The sequence below is a fragment of the Calypte anna genome, chromosome Z, assembly GCF_003957555.1.
Source record: "Calypte anna isolate BGI_N300 chromosome Z, bCalAnn1_v1.p, whole genome shotgun sequence".
Lineage (NCBI taxonomy): Eukaryota > Metazoa > Chordata > Aves > Apodiformes > Trochilidae > Calypte > Calypte anna.
In genome coordinates this window covers 9,798,540-9,820,410 of record NC_044274.1, presented here as the reverse complement: position 1 = coordinate 9,820,410, position 21,871 = coordinate 9,798,540, and the positions used below count along the sequence as shown (strand labels likewise).

The 21,871-nt window shown below is 44.4% G+C and overlaps 1 protein-coding gene across 3 annotated transcripts in view; it reads left to right on the top strand.

The window, feature by feature from the left end:
- The window catches only part of FAM219A (family with sequence similarity 219 member A), an 89,934-nt gene that overhangs the window by 60,558 nt on the left and 7,505 nt on the right, over positions 1-21,871 (top strand). For all 3 annotated transcript variants that reach the window (XM_030468037.1, XM_030468040.1, XM_030468038.1), the window contains exon 3: positions 21,439-21,541. In XM_030468037.1, coding sequence (XP_030323897.1) covers positions 21,439-21,541 — 103 coding nt within the window. The remainder of the gene's footprint in view (positions 1-21,438; positions 21,542-21,871) is intronic.

Genomic DNA, 21,871 nt, shown 5'->3' with positions numbered 1-21,871 from the left:
TCATGCTATGGAACAGGCTTCCCAGGGAAGTGGCAGAGTCACTTCCCTGGAGATGTTAAAAAAATGTGTAGACATGGCACTTCTGGATATTTTCTAGTAGGCATGGTGGTGTTGAGTTGACTGTTAGACTTGATCTTAGAGGTCTTTTCCAACCTTAGTGATTCTAATGTTTCTAAAATTACAGGTTCTCTTCTTTGTCCTGACACATCATAATCTGTCACCTCAAATATGAGAAGCATGTCAGAAGGTTGTAAGGCAGAACAAAGTAGGAAAATTTATGAGATTCTCTGATAGAAGGAAGAATCCAATAATTGAAGTAGTGATGAGAATAAAAACTACCTGGTCTAGCAAAGACTAACCACAGTTGGCAGCACCACAGCATGATAGGATAGTGGCCATTCAGAGGTATGTTACACAGTACACACTGCTTTTGTCACTGTCTTACATGAAGCACATAGAGAGCTGGTTTAAAAGAGAGTGATGACTCCAAAAATGATGTGCCCCTTGTTGCTGGTGTTTAAAAGACTGAATTCACAATTCTGCCTGCTCAGACTTTTGATATCTTTCCATTTACGAAACCAACACAGAAAAGGGCAAAAGCACTTCTTGTAGCCCTTTTTCCCTAAATGTAAGTTCCACCTGATCCTTTGGCCCAGCACAGGGGAATATTTTTCCAATTCTGAATTACCCAGTTATTACTGGCTAATTCTATAATTCCTTATGATGTCTCCATAGGTAGATGATTTTCTGCATAGCACTGAAGGGAAGCAAGAAGAGCCCAGTGTAATAAATGTAAACTGGCTCTAGAACAGACCACAGCATTCATGGACAGTATTGGATGATGCATTTTTAAAATGCTTTTTATTTATTAATGATGAGGATTAAACTGTACTTGATGGTTAGTTGAATTTGTTCTGACTATTCAGTGACGTGAGCCCCTCCTTTGCCTTCTGTGTGCTGCACATTCAGCTCTTAACTGTGAAAGGTTACTCTCTGCTTCTTGAGTGCCGGGGATAAAGTGCTCTGTCAGCAGATCAGTCTCTATTAAGTAGAAATAACACACACTTCTCAAAGGGAAGGGATTTGTGGTGGTATAGGAAGTTCACTGCTGTTCTTTTTTTATAATAGCTACCCTGAAAACTTGATGTTGCTTCTCTGAGATCTTAAAGGATCCTCTGGAGACTCAGCTCAGAAAACCAGACAAACTTTGGTGTGCCACAGTAGAGCAGGAGATCAGAGTAGATGGGAATGTCACCAATATCCTGGTATTGACAAGAGGAGGGTCCTTGTTAGCTGGGGGGTTCCACGGTGGTCTTGGATGGAGACCTCAGTGGAGCATGAAGAGAGAAACATCCAAGGCACTTTTCTCCTCTTAGCCAAGGGGCAGCTTTGGCTCCAAGGCCAGCAGGGAATGTTCCACCCAGCACAACTCCAGTGTGCCATACCTGGCAAGCAATGTAGCTGAACCACCTCCTCCATGGCCAAGCTCTTAACCTGAACATTAGGAATAAGATAGAAGCAGCAACAATAAACAAAGCACAATTTTTTTGGCCAGTTAGCAACAGTCAGAGATGTCGATGAGTTTTAGAGGACTGACTGAAGAAGGTCATGGAGCAATATGGGCCTATGCTGAGCACACACAAAAGAATCATAGAATCTGATGAGTTGGAAGGGATCCATCAGGATCATCATGTCCAAGTCCTGTCCCTTGGTAGAGCACCCACACCATGTGCCTGAGAGAAGCTGTTGCCTGAGTTAGCACGCTGGTAGGAGAAACTCTACTACAGTTTCAGGTACTGTACTGAGCATCTCAGCTTACTACCAGCCTCTTAAACCAACCAACACCTCTGCTTTATGGAGAAGTTCAGGAAGAGGAATTAAGCTGCAGTGGATAAGGTGGTAGTAGGGGTGTGAAGATGCTCCTGGATCTTGTGAGTCCTCTCAAGGACTAAAAGGGAGCTTTGCCTGGTCACTTCACCCATATCAGTAACAAGGCAGTGGCCTTTCCAGGAAAAATCTCAGCCCATACTGGTCCCAGCCCATTTCTGTGTGCATAAAACATTGAGGCACCTCTCCTCCTTTTCTTTCACACCTTGAACCTTTTACAAGGCTCTTTTTTTAGTTTCTCTTAGCGGGAATTTCAGGTCTCACTGAGGGAAAATAAAGTCCTTTTTATAGGTGCCATATATTTACCAATATAAGAATTTATTTAAGAACTTGTAAAGTCACAGCAGTAATTGGGCAGTCTGATCCCATTTCTCCAGTTTTTAAACACAACTATAATTCAAAAAGCTTTAATTCCTGCTGAGTCATGGCTGAATAGCTTGTGCTGAGGATATGTATTTATTGTTGTTAATGGAAATGAGATATTATAGCCTGATGCTGTGCAAAATATCTGCAGTCCACACTGAAACTTCTTCCAGAAGGAAGACTGGGATTGTTCATCAGATTTGAAAATATTTGAATACTCTCCAAACCCTCTTGCTACATTAAATTGTAAAAAAAGTGTGCCCCATGCAGTTGCTTCCTTTCTTCCAGTCCAGTTACAGAGAGAGAGGAGGGACAGAACATACATTGTTGGCAGACAGATTCTCAAAGAATCTTTTTCATCCTCTCCTGTGTCTTTTTCTTCTTCTCCACAGTGATCTGTTTGTGCACCTCTGTCTCCAGCCTCAGCACAGCACAGGCAGTATAATCCTGTTCTCTGTATTCTGCCTTGCAAACTGCTTCTCTCCCAGGCTGCTTCCCACTTTCTATGTCAGGGGAATCATCCACCCATCCACCCTGTTTTTAAGACTGTGCAGCTGAGCCATTGCCTCTCACTGACTCCTGCCTTCCTCTTCGTGTCCTTCTCCCCTGTGAACGCTGCCCAAATATTCTTCTTCCTTTTTGCTTTCTTAATTCTGTGCCTATTTTCCATCTGACCTTATGAAGAGGTTGTATTGATTCAGCCTGAGCCTCTGTGAAGGGGGAAGTATTTCAGCTCTTGTGCAAAGTACCACTGTTTATAGCACAATAAAGTAAATCTGCTACAGGATTTTAAGGCGTTTCTCCAATAAACACAAAACCATAATATTATAACTTTGCTATAAATTTGATTTTTTTCAACCTTCTGCTCTAAATGAAAGATGATCCCCACTTTTTCCCAGCAACCTGTATACCGTCTTTTTTGCTTTTTTTTTCTTCATTGGTACAATCAAGTCAGCACATGCTGATGTCTTTTGAAGGAATCATGCATTTATTCTGTCTAGATCAGTAGTTTGAAGCTCATGAGTTTAATAGTGCTTTCTGTCACCAGTAAACATTGAGCTGGCTATGAGGAGTTTCAGAGGTGCTGGCAGCCTCTTCCTTACAACAGAGCTCCCAAGTAAAATGAGCTACTCTATGCTAGAAAACATCCCCTCGCTGTCACCCAGCCCAAAAGTAAAAGCTGATATTCAAAAAAAGAAAGATTTGTTTTGATTTATTCTAAATACCAGCTGTAGGATGAGGAACTGGAGAGCAGTGATGAATAGTACAAGTGAGACAATTGTATTTGGCCTAAGTTCATCTGAGAAACCATGTTTGACATATTAAATTACTGTGCTAAAAATATGTGTTGAATAAGACTAGCACATTTCATAATTAAAGCAATGCTGTCAGGCATGGGTAGTCTGAGTCCAGGATGGAGGCTGCTTTTCAAATTAAGATTTTCAGGATTTGCTTACAATTTTTATGGGAAAAATAAGTATCTTGGGTTTAAACTACCTAATAAACCCCAGCACTTTTTTTTTCTGTTAGTTCACTAAGAATATATAATTGGTTGTTCAGAAACTGTTAACAAATTTGTGTCTCTTATACAAGGTGGATTTGGCTATATCAAGTTTGAAAGTCTCAGGTCACAAAACAGCTTTGCTTTTAGCTACAGACTTGAAGCCAGAACATGAAAGACTCAAGTTCAATTCCTTTTTCTTCCTGAATGCCTCAGCTGAAATGTGGCTCTATGCAGACTCTGATTTGTGAGGCAAGTGGTGAAGCAAAATGTGAAAATAAAACTTTGTCATAGTTATTCCTGTGCAGGCAGAATGTTACATGACCAAGGCCAAGTTGGATGAGGCTTGGAGCTACCTGATCTAGTCAGAAGTGTCCCTGCTTTAAGGGATGATCTTTAAGGTCCCTTCCAACCCAAACCAGTCTGTGATTCTGTGTTTTTAGTTCTTCCCAGTTCCCATCACCAACTCACTTTTACCCATGTGCACAAGACCAAGATACATGGCTGTCCTTGAACTTGGCTCTGGATCCTTTGGACACTTCTTTGGGTTTTGCTGCCCTTCATTGAAAGGGGATGATCAGTAACACAAGGTCATCTTAGTTTCTTTCTTGCCAATGTTCTTTTTTCTATCTGCAAGTAAACATTCATGGATACCTAGGAGTTTCCACCTCTCTAGAAAGTAGTGTCGTGACAGCACTAGAAAACTCTGCTTTGGGTCATGGTGAATTGAAGCATCTCCGTGGGTGCTACAGGACACTCATTTCACCTAGAACCAAGCTGTAATCTCATCTGCTTCAGGGCAGGACAAATAGAGAGAGGGAAAAGAGGAAAAAACCAGTACCAGTGGTCTGCATCTAACATCAGGAAGGAGATGACCAAGATAATCTGGACAGTTGTAAGAAGAGTGGAAAAGCTTCATGTGAAACTTTTTCTGTGCTAATGAGAAATTATATCGACATGGCTGAGTTGGCAGTAAACTGGCTGTAACATCTAGTGGGTATTTTGTGCCCAACCTGTTTATTTTCTCAGTCACCTTAAGGAAATCTTTTTTCATTGTGACACAGTCAAGCACTGGAAAAATGTTTCCCAGAGACCTTGTGTCATCTCTGTCCTTGAAGGTTTTGAAAACCTGACTGAATAAAGTTCTGAGCAGCCTATTTTGATCCCAAAGCTGATCTGGCATTAAGCAGGATAGTGAGCTAGAAAAATCCTGAGGACCCTTCCAACTTGAAGTGTACAGTGATCCCATTCCTAGTTAGGACTCTGGTTATTTTTGTTAGATTTCATATGCTCTCTAATTAATACTGAAAAAGCCTGTCTAAGTCCTACCTAGTTATTCTCTTGTGTCCTCTACACAGGCATGGTAGGGCTTGCAGAGGTTGACTTAGGTAAGTTGTGTACACTGGCACAAAGCCGTGCCCCTTCCATAAGCACTGGTATGTCCCCTGGTGAACCAGAGAAACCCAATTGCTATTTGGTTTTCACTCTGTTACAAATGTTCTTCTTTTAGAATTTGAGTTAGTTCTCTATTCTTTCTCTTGAATTCACCACTTCTCCTCAATTTTACAGTGATTGAATTTAAGAACATATGAAAACTAATTTTCTCTTGTGCTTATGTCTCTTACTGACTCCAGTGCACAGACAGGGGGAGTTTTCTCTTTTACAGATACGTTGCCTGACTTGCATTTTATTCATGGTTCTCAATTCTGAGTGATCTTGTAATGCCAGCAAGCAACCCAGGCAGCTGATTTCATGTGCCTATTATGTCCTAGCAAAACAAGGGCATTCACAGGGTGTAGCAATGGAATATTATGAAGCAGAACAAAACTCAAGGTGATTGTGCACGTGTTCATGTGGGGTGCAGCACAGGTGACAACCAAGCAGCTGCTGAAGTGGCTGTAAAATATCAGCATTTCATAGACCATTTTGAGCTCTTCTTGGTATCAGTGATGTCTCAGCCAGCCATTGGAAAACTGTAGAGTTGCAGAGGGATTTTTTTTCTGCTGTAATTTGAATTTTTAAGGGGACTTTGCAGGAAAAGATCATGACACAGAAGCTGGCTGTCACACACAGATCCCTACCTGGTGTATTGTAAGAAAGAACAAAAGAAAAAAACAAATTAATCCTCCCATTCCATATTTTTTTCCTATTTGCATCCCATGCATTTTTTTCTATCAGATGGAGGAATGGATTTAAAGCAGAGAAAATTAAAATCCATCCTGCAGAATGAGTTCTACTATTTTAATAAGTTGAAAAACACTGTTTCAAGCTTCCTATGAGGCAGGAGTGAGCAGATGTTCAAGACTTCTGAAGATGTGGAAGATGCCTTGAGAAAAAAATGAATGCAGCTCTGGAGCCTGTAGTTGCCTGTATGTTGCCTGTAGTCCCAGCAGAAAAAAAAAAAAGGCAGGATCCAGCAAAAAAGCAACTAGTCAGACCTCATAGACAAGCTCTATAATCCATTAGCAGTGGTGAACAAACAGGACTGTTGAAAGACTGGGTCCCCTGAGCTGTGCTTGTGGAGGAAACAGGGGTGTGTTGGGTGGAAGGAATGCTGTGACACACACTGCTTGGACAGCCAGGCCCAAAGGGTGGTGATGAATGGAGTTCAGTGCAGATGGTGTTCCCCAGGGCTCACTACTGGGGCCACTCCAAAATCTTTATCAATTTTCTCAGCAAGAGGATAGCATCCTCAGTCAGCTTGCAGGTGACACCAAGTTGGGTGAGTGTTGATCTGCCAGAGAGTAGGAAGGGGCTGCGGAGGGACCTGGGCAAGCTGGACCAGTGGGACAAGGCAATTGTATGAGGTTCAGTGAGGCCAAGTGCCAGGTCCTCCACTGGGTCACAACAACCCCAGGCAATGCCACAGGCTTATGGAAGAGTGGCTTGAAAGATGCCCAGAGAAAAAGGACCTGGGGGTTCTGGTTGAAGGAGCCAACTGAATTGGAGCCATTGTGTGCCCAGGTGGCCAAGAAGGTCAACAGCATCCTGGCTTGTATTAGCAAGAGTGTGGCCAGCAGGACTGGAGCACTGATTGTCTCCCTGTACTGGGCACTGGTGAGGTGGCACCTTCAGTACTGGGTTCAGTTCTGGGCCCCTCACTACCAGAGGGACATTGAGGGGCTGGAGTGTGTCCAGAGAAGAGCAATAAAGCTGCTGAAGGGTCTGGAGAGCAAACCTTGTGAGCAGCAGCTGAGGGAACTGAGGTGGTTTAGTCTGATCAAGAGAAGGCTGAGGAGAGATTCTCTTGTTCTCTACCTTAAAAGAGGTTGTAGTAGGGTGGGGATCAGTCTTTTCTCACTAGTAACTAGTGATAGAACAAGGGGAAGTGGCTTCAAGTTGTGGCAGGGGAGATTTAGATGAGATATTAGGAAAAACTTCTTGACAGAAAAGGTTTTTAAGCATTGGAACAGGGCACCCAGGGAAGTGGTTGAATCACTCTCCTTGAATGCATTGGAAGTCATAGAGTGTGGTGCTTAAGGACGTGGTTTAGCAATGGGCTGGAAGAGCTAGGTTAGTAGAGTGAGGTTAAAGGTTGGACTGGATGTTCTTACAGGCCTTTTCCAATCTGAACAGCTCCGTGGTTCTGTGATTCCACACATTACCCTAATGCACACACTGCCTCTGTTGAAGGCAGCTCTGCACATCCCAGTGCCCCCCATCCCTGGAAAGGACAAGGATGTCAGTCCCTGGATTTCCTTCACATGTCTCATTGGTGCTGTCCTGTACAGAAGTTACAGGAAGCCTGGAATTGATCTTCCATTCAGCTCCCAAGTGCAGCTGCTGTTACCCACAAAGACCTGTTGAAAGCAGAGACTATTTTCTGCCACCTTATTGCTCTCTTCTCATCTTTTCACAGTCTTTTCTGAGCACAGTGTGTGCCTGCATCAGTCAGGTGGAGAGACTGTCAGAAAATCTGAGTGTTAAAGCTGTTTCTGTTTAGGTCGTAGCAAAAGTCACATTCTTTCCAGCTTATTGTGCATGAGAAAGAGAATCAGGTGAGAGAGAGTTATTGAACATATATATGTGTGTGTGTGCGTGTGTACACCTCGGATCCTTCATTCTCTCTGACTTGCTTGAGCTTCTTGCCTCAGGGGAACCTGTGCCTTTTCCCCACCCTCATCTCCATTAAGCACCCCGGCCCATGCATTCAGGCAGAGTTTCTGATTTGGTTCCACAGTGAAGTTGTCTCCAGTACATATAATCCCCTCACCCTTATTTTCTGTCCCTGGGGTAATTTGAAATTCAGTATGACTTAAAGCTGCTGAGGCTCATGTGGAGAGAAATAATGAGGCAAAAAATGTGACAGTTGGTGCTGATAGCACTGTATGCAGTTGTTTGGCAGTGGAAGTCTGTGTTCTTGATTCAAAACAGACTGTGAACAGGCAAATTAATTTCTTTACAAAAATGCAAAGCAAAAAGAAAAACAAAAAAAGCCTGTATCTCTGCAAAGGCTCTCTGAAATTCTGTCATGCCTTAAGATAACAATCCCCACCTCCTCACTTCTTTTGCTCTCAGTTGAGTCTGTAGGGTTTTGTTCCTTGTACATCCTGCTGCCCACTCCATCAGCAGATGTGTTACCCAGCCAGCATCTCCTCACTGCTGCCTCCCTTCCCTCTTCTCTCCCCTTTTCCTCAGTCTATCCACCTGGCATCACCACCTGGCTGAAGGGCAGGCAGGTCATTTTTATGGAGTTCTTTAAAAGGAATTGGAATTTGCACCGTCTCTGGCAAAGTTCTTATCAGAGGAAAAAAGCTGACCCTCTGTAGTCCAGTTTTTCATCATTAAACTCAGCCTGCTTTTGCTGTGCTTAAGTATCTGTGTATACAAGTTAAAGCCTGTTGTAAATCTTAATTATTGAAAGATAATTCAAACTGAAATTAGAACCAAGAGGAACCACACATCACTAAAGCAGCTAGCTACCATTTTATCTGCCTGTACTCCTCATGCACAGTCTCTTTTCTATCTTCATTTCCTCAGGCAAGGAACTACATGTCTTCCGTACACACTCACCACTCCCTTAGCATCACTGCAATAAAGTCTTGCTTGCTGAGACCCTCAGGCTGTTTCTCTCCTCTTTTCTTCTTCTCTTGCAACTCTTTTGTTCCTCTCATCACACAGCTCCAGTCAGACAGCAAAACAGATACCTATACTACAATAAAACTTAGGTTTGTATGCAGTTGGAGATGTAAGCTCAGATAGATGGATGTGCCAGTTGAAGCTAAACATATATATGTGCTGAGATCCAACACCACTCTGACCCAAGCATGCAAGAGGCACAGAAATCAAGAGATTTTTTTAATTGCTTTTGGTTTTTCCACCTTTTTTGTCTTTGAATTGCTGTAGAAAATCCTTAGCTGATGGTCTTTTGACAAGCAAAGCCAAGCCAGAATTTTTCCTCCCTTCAGTGCATACAGCTGGCCCTCAGGGGAGGAGGTCAAAACATTGGTCTGCCAGAATTTCTGCTTCACTGGATCATTTAGGAGAGTGGGTCACACTGTGGGGACTTGGCAGCTGCCGTGCTGCCAGCAGGCTCAGTGAGTGCTGCAGTGTGGAGAGCAGGCAGCTGGGAGGCAGAGTTGGAAACCTCCCTTTCCTGCTGTTTGGGGGAGGTGGGAGCATCTGCCAGTCATCATCAGTGTCTCATCAGTCCTGTGGCAGGGCAGACAAGTGTGAGTCTCTGCAAGAAGAGCAGTAAGTGCAGAACTGGACACAGGGTCTGACATTCAGAGCCCAGGTCGTACTGGTAAAGCCAGACTTCACCCAGACTCCCTTTTACAGTCCCTGCAGAAGCAGTGTTAAACCTTGCTCAGACCAAAGCCAGTGCTTTGGCACCCATTCTCTCCCCTTTGGGGCTGCCTGTGTGGGGCAATGAGTGGTGCCAGGTTAGCAGTGCCATAACCACAGCCCCGATGGGCACTCTGGCACCTGACAACTCGTGTTAGCAAACTGCTCCTGAGCACTGCTGCCCCCACACTGTCCTGACAAAGGATGACAAAGATGTAAAATACAGCAGCATTAAAATACTAGACCATGTTTCACTGACACAGTCAGGATTCTATATTAAGAACTGTCATCATCTTTACCAGCACATTACTGTTAGCTCCAGCATGAGACAGGATTTCCCTGAGTCCCTTTGAGCTCTCCCTGCCACCAGAGCTGCTGCTCCTTTGAGTGAGGCTTCAGCTCAGCAGTGCACACATCTGATTTCCAGCTGGGAGCTCTGCAGTTTGGGATGATTTCTTCCATCCTCAGCCCTGCACCTAGAAGGAGGACATTAAGGAACACAAAACAGCTAGCAATAACATCCTGCCAGCCCCTCTACCATCCTCTACTGGTTAACACTGACAAATAGCTCCCATTACTCAAGAAAGGAGGCAGGGGATCTCTTCAGAGTGGGAAAAGGTCCTTCAAAATGATGGTAATAATTTGTGATAGTTTGGGACTTAATCCCCAAGTGTAGCTGGGATTTATCTACCAAAGCAGGGGCTGAGCTGGAGGAGGAAAGTGGCAGCATCTTGCCCGCTCCCACCAAGGCACCTTACAAGGAGGGATCACAGCTCCAGGTGAGCCCTGTCTTTCAGAGCACGTGGCAGGGAACAAAGCCAGAGATGGGCCTGTGAGTTCTCTATAAGGTCTTTGCAAAGAGAAAGGAGTTCTCACTCCTCCCCGAAGTGACCACCTGCCCGAATCTAAATGAGAGCAGCATCGATATACAAATGGCAGGCCAGGCTCTTTGAAACTGCTCGTGAGGTCTGTAGCTGCCCTAGATAAACCTGCCTGCATCTCTCATCACTGAGGGGTGAGACTTCAGAGGAGAGGAGCTTAGAGAGTCTTTGAGCTGCACAAGGTACAACTGGGCTGCAATGCTGAGCTGTCCACAGGAGACACTCAAGAAGCTTTTGCAGGTACTTCTGCAGCAGGAGAGAGAAGTGTTGGAGCATGCCAGACACAGGGGCTCACACAGAGATACCCAACCCTGCTCCAAGAGTAAATGCATTAAATTAGGGGCCAGTATCCATCTGAATTCCTAGATCAGGTTGGATGAGGGTCTGAGCAACATCATCTAGCTGAACATGTCCCTGCTGACTGCAGGAGGGCTGGACTAAGTGACCTTTAAAGGTCTCTTCCAACACAAACTGTTCTGTGAGTCTATGATTCCTGCCAGCCTAATTAATGAAAGCTTAATCAGCAGATTAGTTAATCATAAACTTATTAAATAGTTAATTGAGCTCTAAGGCTGTTTTGTCAAATTCCAGACAATAGCAGGCTTGCTAAGAGAGAGATCAGGTCAGTAATCCTGTTAAGAGAGCAGCTTTGCTCTCATTTGCTCTCCTGGGTTCAGGACAGCTCTTGGCTGAGCAGCTGCTGATTCAAGTACCCAGGGCTGGGGCTGATAAACTGAATAGCAGGAAGAGGCACCCTGGGCTGTGCATATCCTGTTCTCTCATAGAGATTCCTAGCAAACAGGCAGTTCCTCTAATGAAACAATGCCTCTGAAGAACCTCTTCTGGGGAGAAGCATATTTGGAGGGCAATATGGAAAGCTAGTAACAGTCTTTCTTCCCCTTTATCAGGGAAGAAAACAGTGGGTATCACACTGCAGAACAAGGATTTCTTAAAGCATGATAGGGTGAGGAATATCCCTCCATTCAACATGTTAACCACCCCACTTGCTGTTGTCTGTCTGCTCTCATTTTGTTAGATGGAGAGCATGGAATTTTGTTTGAAATGCATAGAGTTGTAGAAACCAAGCGCAGCACAGCGCAGGATAAAACAAAATGGATCACATAAATGGCATTTTGCTTCTAAATCGAAGCCAGAAACATGGCTGGGAGTGTCAGCTTCCGTCCAGTCATGGGGACAAGAGAAGTTCATGGGTCTGTTCCAAGCAGGATGCTGGGGTCAGTGAGCTGTGAGTCCCTTCCAAGCTCATGTGCTGGTTGTGGTATTAGCGCTTCTGTTCTTACTTGTTTTGGCTGCCAGATGGGAATTCAACTTAGTCATTTCAAACAGTGGTATCAGACAGCCAGTGAAAGCTTTCCCAATTAGAACATATTCAAAATAAATTAAATCTGTAGTTTACATAGGTTATAAAAGATGTGGTTTCTGCCACAGGGCAGTCATTTAGTCTGTGTTTTAGACTTAAGCATGCATGGACATTCGGTTAAGCGTATGTGCAATTCAGCCCCACTTATGTCAGACTGTATTGAAGTGTTTTTATAAAAATATGCACCCTGTGATGGTCTGCTTTGTAACCAAAATTTGTGAGTATCCATCTAAGCAATTTTGGACTGTTCCTCTCCTGAATACACATCACAAGTACTGCATGCCTCAGTGACATCAGTGCTACTTCACGGAACATCAGGACCCATAACAAATGTGATGTGGGCACTAATATTATCCCTCTTTATCTGGTAAATTATGCCTTTAGCATAATTGATGCTTTAAATGAAGAGAGTAAAATTGCACTTAATAGATTCCTTTTCATTTTTTTTTTCAAATGGCTTTGACTTAAACCTGTGTTCAGTTGAGTAGAAATAACTGATGAGGAGACATCTGGAGAAGTTATTTCCAAATGAAATAACTTAATTATTTCTGTCCACTTAAAATATTTTGAGGGAGAGAGTAGTTCAGCTTTATGGATTGTATTTTGTATAATTCAGTTTCTAAGCTGGAACATTTTAGCTGAGCTTGTCAGGATACAAACACTTCATCATATATCTAATTTTGTTCTCTGAGCTGCCAGGAAAAATACTCTTTGAAAAGTACATGAAAACACCAAATAAATCTCTTTGTGAAGGTAAATGAGAAAGGCAAAAACTAACTAACCACATTTAAATAAAACCGGTACTGTTCATATACTCCAGCTTTGACAGTGATAAATGAGATCTTTATATACAGTATTTTGCAGACATTGGGAATAAAAGTCTCAGTACTTAAAAATTAAGGGGGAAAGCACAGGCTGAATCACAACATAATGCCCTTGTGAGCTGGGAGCTATGACAATAGATGCCTTTGGAATCAGCAAAGATGAAGAGAGATTAATTGCTGCCTGCTGCTACATGTCTAGATAAAACAGCTGCAGAGATAGCCCAGGCAGAGGACTGGGAGATGGGAATCCTGGTTCCCTGGTCCACTGATGCCACACATCCTCTGCCTGGCTCTAAGGTAAACCAGTTATAGAGGTTCTCCTGTCAGTACAATATATAATACACTGTTTTACAAAGATACATTGTTGTGTTGTGCTGTTTTCAAAACAATAATTTTTTTCTCTTAAGTGTACAACCATAAGGTTTTCTTTGCTAGCTGGCTAACTGCACTGCGTGCCCTGCTGTCCTGCCTTTCAAAGCCCAATAGTGAACAGAAACAGATAAGTCATCCCTTCCTGTAGTCGTGTGAGGATCAGATAAATGAACTTTGGTGCTGAGGCAGTGGGGCTGGAGGACAGGGACATGCTGCTGCAATATAAAGTCACTTTTCATAAACTCACAGGATGGTTTCTTTTGGGAGAGACCTTAAAGATCATCTAGTTCCAACCTCCCTGCCGTGGCTAGGTTGCTCCCAGCCCCATCCATCCTGGCCTTGAACACTGCTGGGGAGGGGGTATCCACAGTCTTGGGCATCCTGTGACAGTGTCTCACCAACCTCACAGCAAAGAATTTCTACCTAATATCTAGCCTAAATCTGGCCTCTTGCAGTTTAAAGCCATTCCCCCTCTTCCTATCACTACACACCTTTGCAAAAAGTCCCTCTCTGGCTTTCTTCTAGCCCCTTCAGGTACTGGAAGGTGCTCAAAGTTTTCCATGGAACTTCCCTTTCTCCAGGCTCAAACTCTCTCAGCCTGTCTCCATAGCAGAGGTGCTCCATCCCTCTCATCATCTTTGTGACCTCCTCTGGACTCATTCCAGCAGCTCCATGTCCTTCTTGTGTGGGGGTCTCCAGAACTGGGCACAGTTCTGCAGGGGAGAGTCTCACAAGAGTGGAGTAGAGGAGGGGCAGTCACCTCTCTTGGGCTGGTGGCATTTTGGAGATGTTTGCGGTGTCAGTAGATTATAGCCTTGGTCAGGACTGGAGCACTCATTTAACCCATCCTCCTCAGAGCTAAGGAATAGTGTGGTGCTTCAGCTTGGTGTGTGCATTTTCTTAAAGGAAACTAAAAAATTGGTATCAGCCATTAGAAACCTCTATGTAACTTGTGCAGGCAGTGCTGTAGGTGAATTTTATCCCAGAATGAGCCCTTTTTTTGCTCTGTGTGCAGTGCATTTGACTGCTTGTTCTAGCTACTTCTATAGCAGGAGAACTGCATCCTTGCATAGGAGATGAAAGGATCGTCTTTCTACTCCCTATGTCATTTACTAGTTCTTTGTATGGTCAGACCTTCTTGGGAGCTGAAGAGAACTTAAAACCTCTCAAAGCCCAACAATGTTTGTGGCAGCTTTCAGCTGTGCCACAAACCAGCAGCCAGATCAACAAAACATAAGGAAGTGCAGCTATTTGGATGTTTAAAACCTTACCAAGAGAAACCTAGAAAGACAGATTTAAATGCCTTCTCTTGCTAGCCAGTTCTCACAATTAGATATAGTTTACTCATTTCCCCCAGATTGGCTGGGTCAGCAAAAATAATGTACTTTAGCTAAAGATACTGTGTCTTGCCCAGGCTGGCAGCTGGATGACTTACCTATCTGACCCTTGCTTCTCTGACCAGTTTTGCCCAAAGCTGGGTGAAGCAATCCCTGTTCAGATGTCCTGTCCTGAACAACCAACACCAACACTGAGCACATACCAGCTTGAAACCTGTATTCAGAGCAGGGACCTGGCAGTAGATAGATCCTTTTTGTTTATTTTACCCCTGTTCAGTAAAAATGGCTTTCCTTTTGCCTTTCCTTGTGTTGGAGGGAGGCATAGCCATCAGCTGCATTGATACCAGCCACATGGTTGTGCTTAAACTCTCCAAGCCTCCCCAGGGAGCACAGCACTCAGACAGCTTTCTTATACCTCCCTTTCTATACAGCCTGCAGGCAAAGCCCCTGTTCATGTATGCACCCTGAAATCTGTCCAAGAAGTGACACAGTCCTCGCTGACAAATACTTTCTGTCAGAAGTGAAAGTTTGTGAAGGTTTTGGTGTTAACTAGAGGCATGCTAATGTCCCTGAGCTGAATGACTCAAGTGAACTGAAATCAGGAGTTGGGCTCAAAGTGGAAGTTGTAGTCAGCACTTCATTTCTTCTCCCTCTGTTTGCTCACAACTATTCATCATTCAGCAGGATGTGAACAGACAGATTAATCTTATTTACTGTGTAATTTAAATTCTCTGCTTGCTTGAGAAGGCAGAATTCATCAGGGAATCACTGCAGTCCTCAGCCTCTGAAACAGTTTGGCTGACCATGTGGAATAGAGAGGCAAATACATCCCAAAATCTCATCTCATAGACCTTGAAGACAAAAAAAAAGTACAGCTCTGTTAACACTAGGCAAATTTCAAATTGCCTTCTCACTGCAACAAATCCCATGGACCCACAGTGTACTGTCCCCATAGCAGGAAGCTCTGTCTCCTCCTGGCCAGGCAGGTTCACGAGACATTGAGTTGGTGCCAGCAGCTCTCAGAAAACGGACAGGAGCAGTCAGCATCTGTGCGCTTCCAACCCAGACTACAAAGGAATCAAAATCAGCCTTGTCTGCCACTGAATGGCATCTGTGCTGATCAGGCTCATTCAGTTGAGAGGGATGGACATAGTCAAGCTTGGTGCCAGTCTGAGGCAATGGCATCCTAAACTACTCTCCTGTGACTCATCCTAAACTACACCAGTGACTGTCTGACCACAGCCAAAGTCACTCTCTATCTTGGGACAGATGGGAACCACAGAATTAGTGGGGTCTGACCGTCCAAATATCTCCTCAGCATAGTACAGGGTGATGTTCACCAAATTCTTGGGTTGTCTGCTTTGCCCAGTACTGCAAAAGGAGCAGTTCTGCAGGAGGCTGAAGCATATGGCTACATTTGTGTTTTCTGATTTGGGGCAGAGTGTAAGCAAAACCAATGCACCCTGACTAAACAACATATACCAGAGAAGCTTTTCAGCATTTTGCCAAAAAAAAAAAATTAGGAAAACATTAAAACTGGTTATGGTTTTGTTTAAGCACTGAAACCAGAGGAGTTATTGTGAGGATTTATTGAAGTCTGATTTTCAGCATAGACACATTCACATTAAGTCCCTTCTTCTTCGCATCCTCCATTACAATTTTCCCTCATCATAATGTAGCTGGACATATCCAGATGAACATCCAGGTAGCCATTTTAAATTGCACTAAGTAATACAGCAGTGCTTGAAATCGTTTGTTAGAGTTGTGACTGTTCACACCGGTAAGAGCAGAATTCAGCCCCTCTCAACTTTCTGTAACAGAGGTTCCCCCTGGGAGTGTGCTTCCTTAGTCAGCATGCAGTTATTTGCCCATCCTCTGACACATCCTAAATCAGGCAGGTGAAAGCACAGCAGGACAGGGATGGTTCACTGAGTGCTGGAGAACCAGCTTATTTAGGACCTTTGCCAGACAGGACCTAAGTCTGGGCCAGTTATGGTCCTGATTGTGACTGCAGCACATACTTTTTTTTGCACTTTTATTACCTAGGTGTTATTTCTGCCTTGCTGAAAACTCCACGGGCCTCTTTGGCTGCTTGTCACTAGTAGAGCTTGCCTTGAAGCAGCATTTGGAGCAGATACTGAATGGCTCAGTGAGCAGAACAGGCTAGTGTGGGGCTACCACAAAGGCAGCAGCTTGATCATTTAGCAGATTCATCTTGTTTCTTTAAATTATTTTAACATCGTAGGGAGACAGAGTGTCCTAAAGATGAGGTGACAAGGTGGACGAGAAAGGAGGAGTGAGATGTGTTGTGGCTGTCAGGTCCAGGTGGCAGGCTGTCCTACATGTTATTCAGAGCAGTACAGAGGTTTTAAAAGGACCCTGGACCCCCTCCTTACATGTACACACACACAAATGAATGCACACGTGTGCCACTCCGTGTGTTCCTGCTGTGTCATAATGTCCAGGATGAGCTTAAGTGGAACTGGTGCAGCCAAATTCCCCAGTGTGTCAGGCTGACTGCATTTTCCAAGCTCTCCTCTGAAACAGAAGCTAATTCTGCTTGGCTCCACTCAAGCATGGAGCTACATAGATTACCTGCAGTGGGTTTACCATGGCAGGACACCAGATGTTCACCACAAGCTGCTCTGTTACTCCCCTCCTTGGCTGGATGGCAAAGAGAAAATATAACAGAATTTATGGATTAAGACACAGACAAGGAGAGATCACTCATCAATTATCATTAGAAGCAAAACAGACTCGACTTGGGGAAATTAGTTTAATTTACAACCATTCAAATAGAGAAGTGTAATCTCTAAACTAAATCTAAAGCTCTAAAGCTAAATCTTAAAAACTCTCCCTCCTCCCTTCCCTTTTTTGTGGGCTTAAATTCAACTCATCATTTCTCCACCTCCTCCCCATCCAGCAGCACACAGGGACAGAGAATGGAAGTTGCAATCAGTTCATCACACGTTGTCTCTGCTGCTCCTTCCTCCACAGGGGAAGCACTCCCCATGCTCTTCCCCTGCTCCAGCATGGAGTTCATGAACTTCTCCAGTATGAGTCCTTCCCACAATCTGCAGTTTTTCACAAAACTGCTCCAGTGATGGCTTCCTGCCGGGTCACAGACTCCTTTGAGCATCCACCTGCTGCAGCCTGGGGTCCTCCATGGGCTTCAGGTGGCTTCCCATGTCACTTCCATGGGTTGCAGGTGGATTTCTGCTTTCCCATGGACCTCCTTGAACTGTAGAGGGACAACCTGCCTCACCATGGGCTTCATTACTGTCTGCAAGGGAATCTCTGCTGTGCTGCCTGGAACACTTCCTCCACCTCTGTCTTCACTGACCTTGGTCTTTGAAGTGTTGTGTCTCTCCCATATTCTCCCTCCTCTCTCCAGCTGTAGTGCAGCAATTTTTTCCCCTCTTAAATACATTATCCCAGCGCCTCTCTCCATCATCTGCCAACAGTCCTGGTTAACAGGGGAGGTCCCAGGTAGCTGGAGGCTTCTCAATGTGATGCACATTTAGAAATAGAGACAAAAGGAGGACAAAAGGCCTGTCAGCCTCACCTCAGTGCCTGGAAAAATTATGGAGAGCTTCATAATGAGTGCACGTAGATGGGAAGTGCAGGACAGGCAGGGGATCAGGCCCAGCCAGCATGGGTTCAGGAAAGGCAGGTCCTGCCTGACCAACCTGGACTTGTTCTATGACCATAGTGCACAAAGGGAAGGCCTTTGTCTACCTGGACTTTAGTAAAGCCTTTGACACTGTCTCCCACAGCATTCTCCTAGAGAAGCTGGCAGCTCATGGCATAGACACATATACTCTTTGTTGGGTTAAAAACAGGCTGTGTGAGAGGGCCCAGAGGGCTGTAGTCATTTGAGTTAAATCCAGCTGGGGGCTGGTCACCAGTGGTGTTCCCCAGGGCTCAGTTGTGGGAATACTTGATCACAGTACCAGAGAGTCTGGGATGACTCAGAAAGAAGGACCAACTTTGTTTTTCATTCCCTGAGAACTGAATCCAGGTGTGCATTTGCCAGGTGTCACGCAAAGGTTAGCAAGGTTGTGGCAGTGGAGGGTTATGCTCTTAGGATTCATGCTCACGTGGGTGTAGCATCAGGCAGTATAGACAGACTTTAAAAAAAAACAAAACCATTTGCTTATCAAGGGTAAATTGTGGTGCCTTCTCTTTACTCGTTCGTATCTGTTAATTGCAGCTTCTATGAGAAAAACTTAAATTTGTGAAACTGCAGTGTTTGGTTGTAGTATTAGGTCATCTTCAGAACTGACTAAATCAGTCACATTTCTAAGAGGAGATTAGGTACTTAGAATTTGGGTCTCTGGCCTTCAAAGAAACATCTGGGGGCCAAAGCCAAAGGAGCTGGAAGCCTGTGGAACTGCTCAGAGGTTCCTGCTATGCCAGGAGTCCTGCATATGGTTCACAGAGTCTACCTGCTATGCCAGGAGGAAGCACTGGGCAGAAAATAGGCAGTGAAAGCCTCCTTCCCCCCTTCTGATGGAATTCATAGCTTAGAATTAGATCAGGAGACTGTTACCCAAACAGTTCCTTTGGGCACTGGTGGAAGTAGCAGTAGTTTGTAATACTTCTAATAACTCAAATGCTAGGTTTCCTGGCTTCATAGCCTGACGTGACTCATGCACATCTATACCACAATTCAGGAGCTTATTCTAACACATTAGGCCTCCCACTTGCCCTGAAAGCCAGTCCATTTGGCCACCAGGATTCATGCTGGGGACTCGGTATTCACAGGATCGAAGAGGGAGATGAACTGTTGAGTCATTGTTGGGGGACACAGGCATGGACATTCCCACTGCAGTTAGTTCCCATTTTATTGGAATTGTTCACTCCAAGGAACTCATTAAGTTAAATAAGAGGTTAAATAGAAAATCTCATATAATTCAAACCCACAGGTTGCAATAGGACTCAGTCATAACGTAGAAACAGTCATGGAGAGACCTAGTGGAGGGAAAAGGCACTTTGTGGAAGCCCAGATTCATCAGCCAGGTGAGTAATCTGAGTTGGAGAAGAACATGAGTGCTTGTACTGAACAAGCAATAGAAGGCAGAGAGCACCTCTTTTATTTTAAAGGTTCAGGCAGGCCTTAACACCTTGGCAGAAAATGAAACCTGTAACCTTGTTTCTGTGTCAGGTGCTTCTTGTGAATTATACAGCCTCTTAAAGCACGGGCAGCTAGTCTCAGCACTGTGTACTTGTGGTCAGCACTGAAGTTTCTGCTGTAGATGGGTGGAAGTTGGTTTTTATATCAGGTTGCAAACGTTTGCCTCCATAAAACCTCAATTTTGTGTCTGAATAGCAAAATTCTAGTGGCCTGCAAAACCTTTTATTCTGGAGACAGAGCTAACCATTAGTATTTGCAGGTTCCAGTCCTGAGAAATTACCTTGATTTAAGGTTCTGACTCGCATCCTATATGAATCTCTTTGTTGCTCATGCCAAGAAGAGTTATTAATGTGATCCTTTCCCTGTCAATGAGCACTTATTCTCCTCTGCTGTTAGCAGGAGCAGGGCTGGACATGGTTTGTAGGAGCACGTACTCTTCTCTGAAGGTTCCTCAGCCATGCACATCGTAGTCTCTAGGCATCTCTGCTGCTTATTTGTCTCTCCAAAAAGGCGACCTTGGATATGTGTCCCCCTGCTTTTACTTATATGGAAGGGACAGACTTGGCTGACCTTACACTTGCCCGCCCTGGTAGGCATGGCAAGAAAAAAAATGTATCAGCACGTTTCACACACCACAGGGGAAGCAGAAGCAGAACTAATTCACTATTCAGGTTCCCCAGCAAGCAGTCTGATAAACCTCTATTATCCAGGCATGCCACTAAATAGTTCCCAAAATTTTCTCACACTCTATAGAATGTCAGAACCTCTATAGAACCAGGTCCTTTCCTGCCTTACTTTCCCCATGTTCAGCTTTTCCCTACAAGTCTTGTACAGCATTGCAGGATGAGATTGGAGCAGTTACGTCAACTTTTGTAGCTCATTGCTGAATCGGCCCTGATTTCCCACAAGAAACAAGTCAGAACTTTGGATCATATCACTGAATGTGAATATCTGTTTCTATGAAAAAAAAAATATCATCCATAAGTTCCTATCTCTGCTGGAGACGGGGACTTATTTAATTAATAAGCATGGACATTGCATACCTGCAGAAGGCTTTTGGACCTGAATTCAGGTTGTGTTCCTGCATTGAGTAGTTACTAAAAGAAACAGTTTCTCATAAAGCAAAAGCTTTAAATCCTCTCTTGCACTGGCTACATAAAAGAAGCTTGATGTACTGTCTGCACTTTAAGGTACATTTCAGCAGCAAGTAGAACATGTTCTGAAAATTTAAGCAAACAATATTCTGTTTAAAAATAGAGCTGCAGAGTGTTTCAGGGGGTTGTGGGTTTTTTGGTTTGTTTTTTCAATAAAGAAAACAAGCTCCCAAGAATCAATCTCCCAGATTTATTTTATCTCCCAGATAAAAGAGAAAGACATGTGGGGGACATCACGGGTTGCCAGGAGAAGCAGGGGTGGCAGCAACACTTTATGCTCTAGGGTGTGTTAGTCTGGTAAGTTGCCAGTAATCACTTGGGCCTGGTGTCAGGCTGGGTTGGACCAACACTAAATGATGATGCTGTTTTGACTGAGATACTTTTCCAGCCCCATTGGGCCTCTCAGCAGCAGCCTCAATAGGAGGAGGAAAGGCAGAAGAATAAATTTCCCTTGCCCAACACAAAGCACAGTCCTGGGGTCCATGCAGCAGTTGGGTGCAGAAAGAGACGAGGTCTCTGCCCTTTCTCTGCCCCAGCTGGGTCTCATCTAGAAGCTATGTGACCATCTTAGTGTGAAATTATCAAGAAGCTGATTAGGTACATTAGTTTCAGCCTCTGATGACCTTAGAGGCAATGGGATACAGTTCATCTAGCCTTTTCAGTGTCCCTCCATGGGAGATGGAGAGCCCATGTTCTTTGTTATTAATTCTGCTATGCCCTTTTGCTGCTATCAAATCTGTGTTCCTGCAGCTGTGTGGCTGTCAGGCAGGCTGTTGCCCTCATTTGGCTTTTCCATTTTGTATCCCCTATGCAGAGAAGCAGAGGGAGCTGGCTCGGAAGGGCTCCCTGAAGAATGGCAACATGGGAAGCCCAGTTAATCAGCAACCCAAGAAGAACAACGTGATGGCAAGAACAAGGTAAAGGACTGGAAAAACACTCAGCTATAAACTAAGCTTATGTCCCTAGTGGCCTTAGGATGGGCAAGGGTGATGATAATCATTGCCATTTACCTATTGCCAAACACACTGCAAAAACAGCAATGGCCCTTGCCAGAGCTGGCAAGCCCAGACCCCTGTGCTGTGTTGCATCCCATGTCTTAGGGAGACACAGCAACAGCTGAGCCCAGGACTAGCATCAGTGCAGCCTGAAGGGTGCAGGGAGAGCTCAGTCTGGATGAATCTATGGGTGTGATATGGCAATGTTGTGGTCGCCTCATGTAATGCATAATCCTGCCAGCAGGAGAGGTA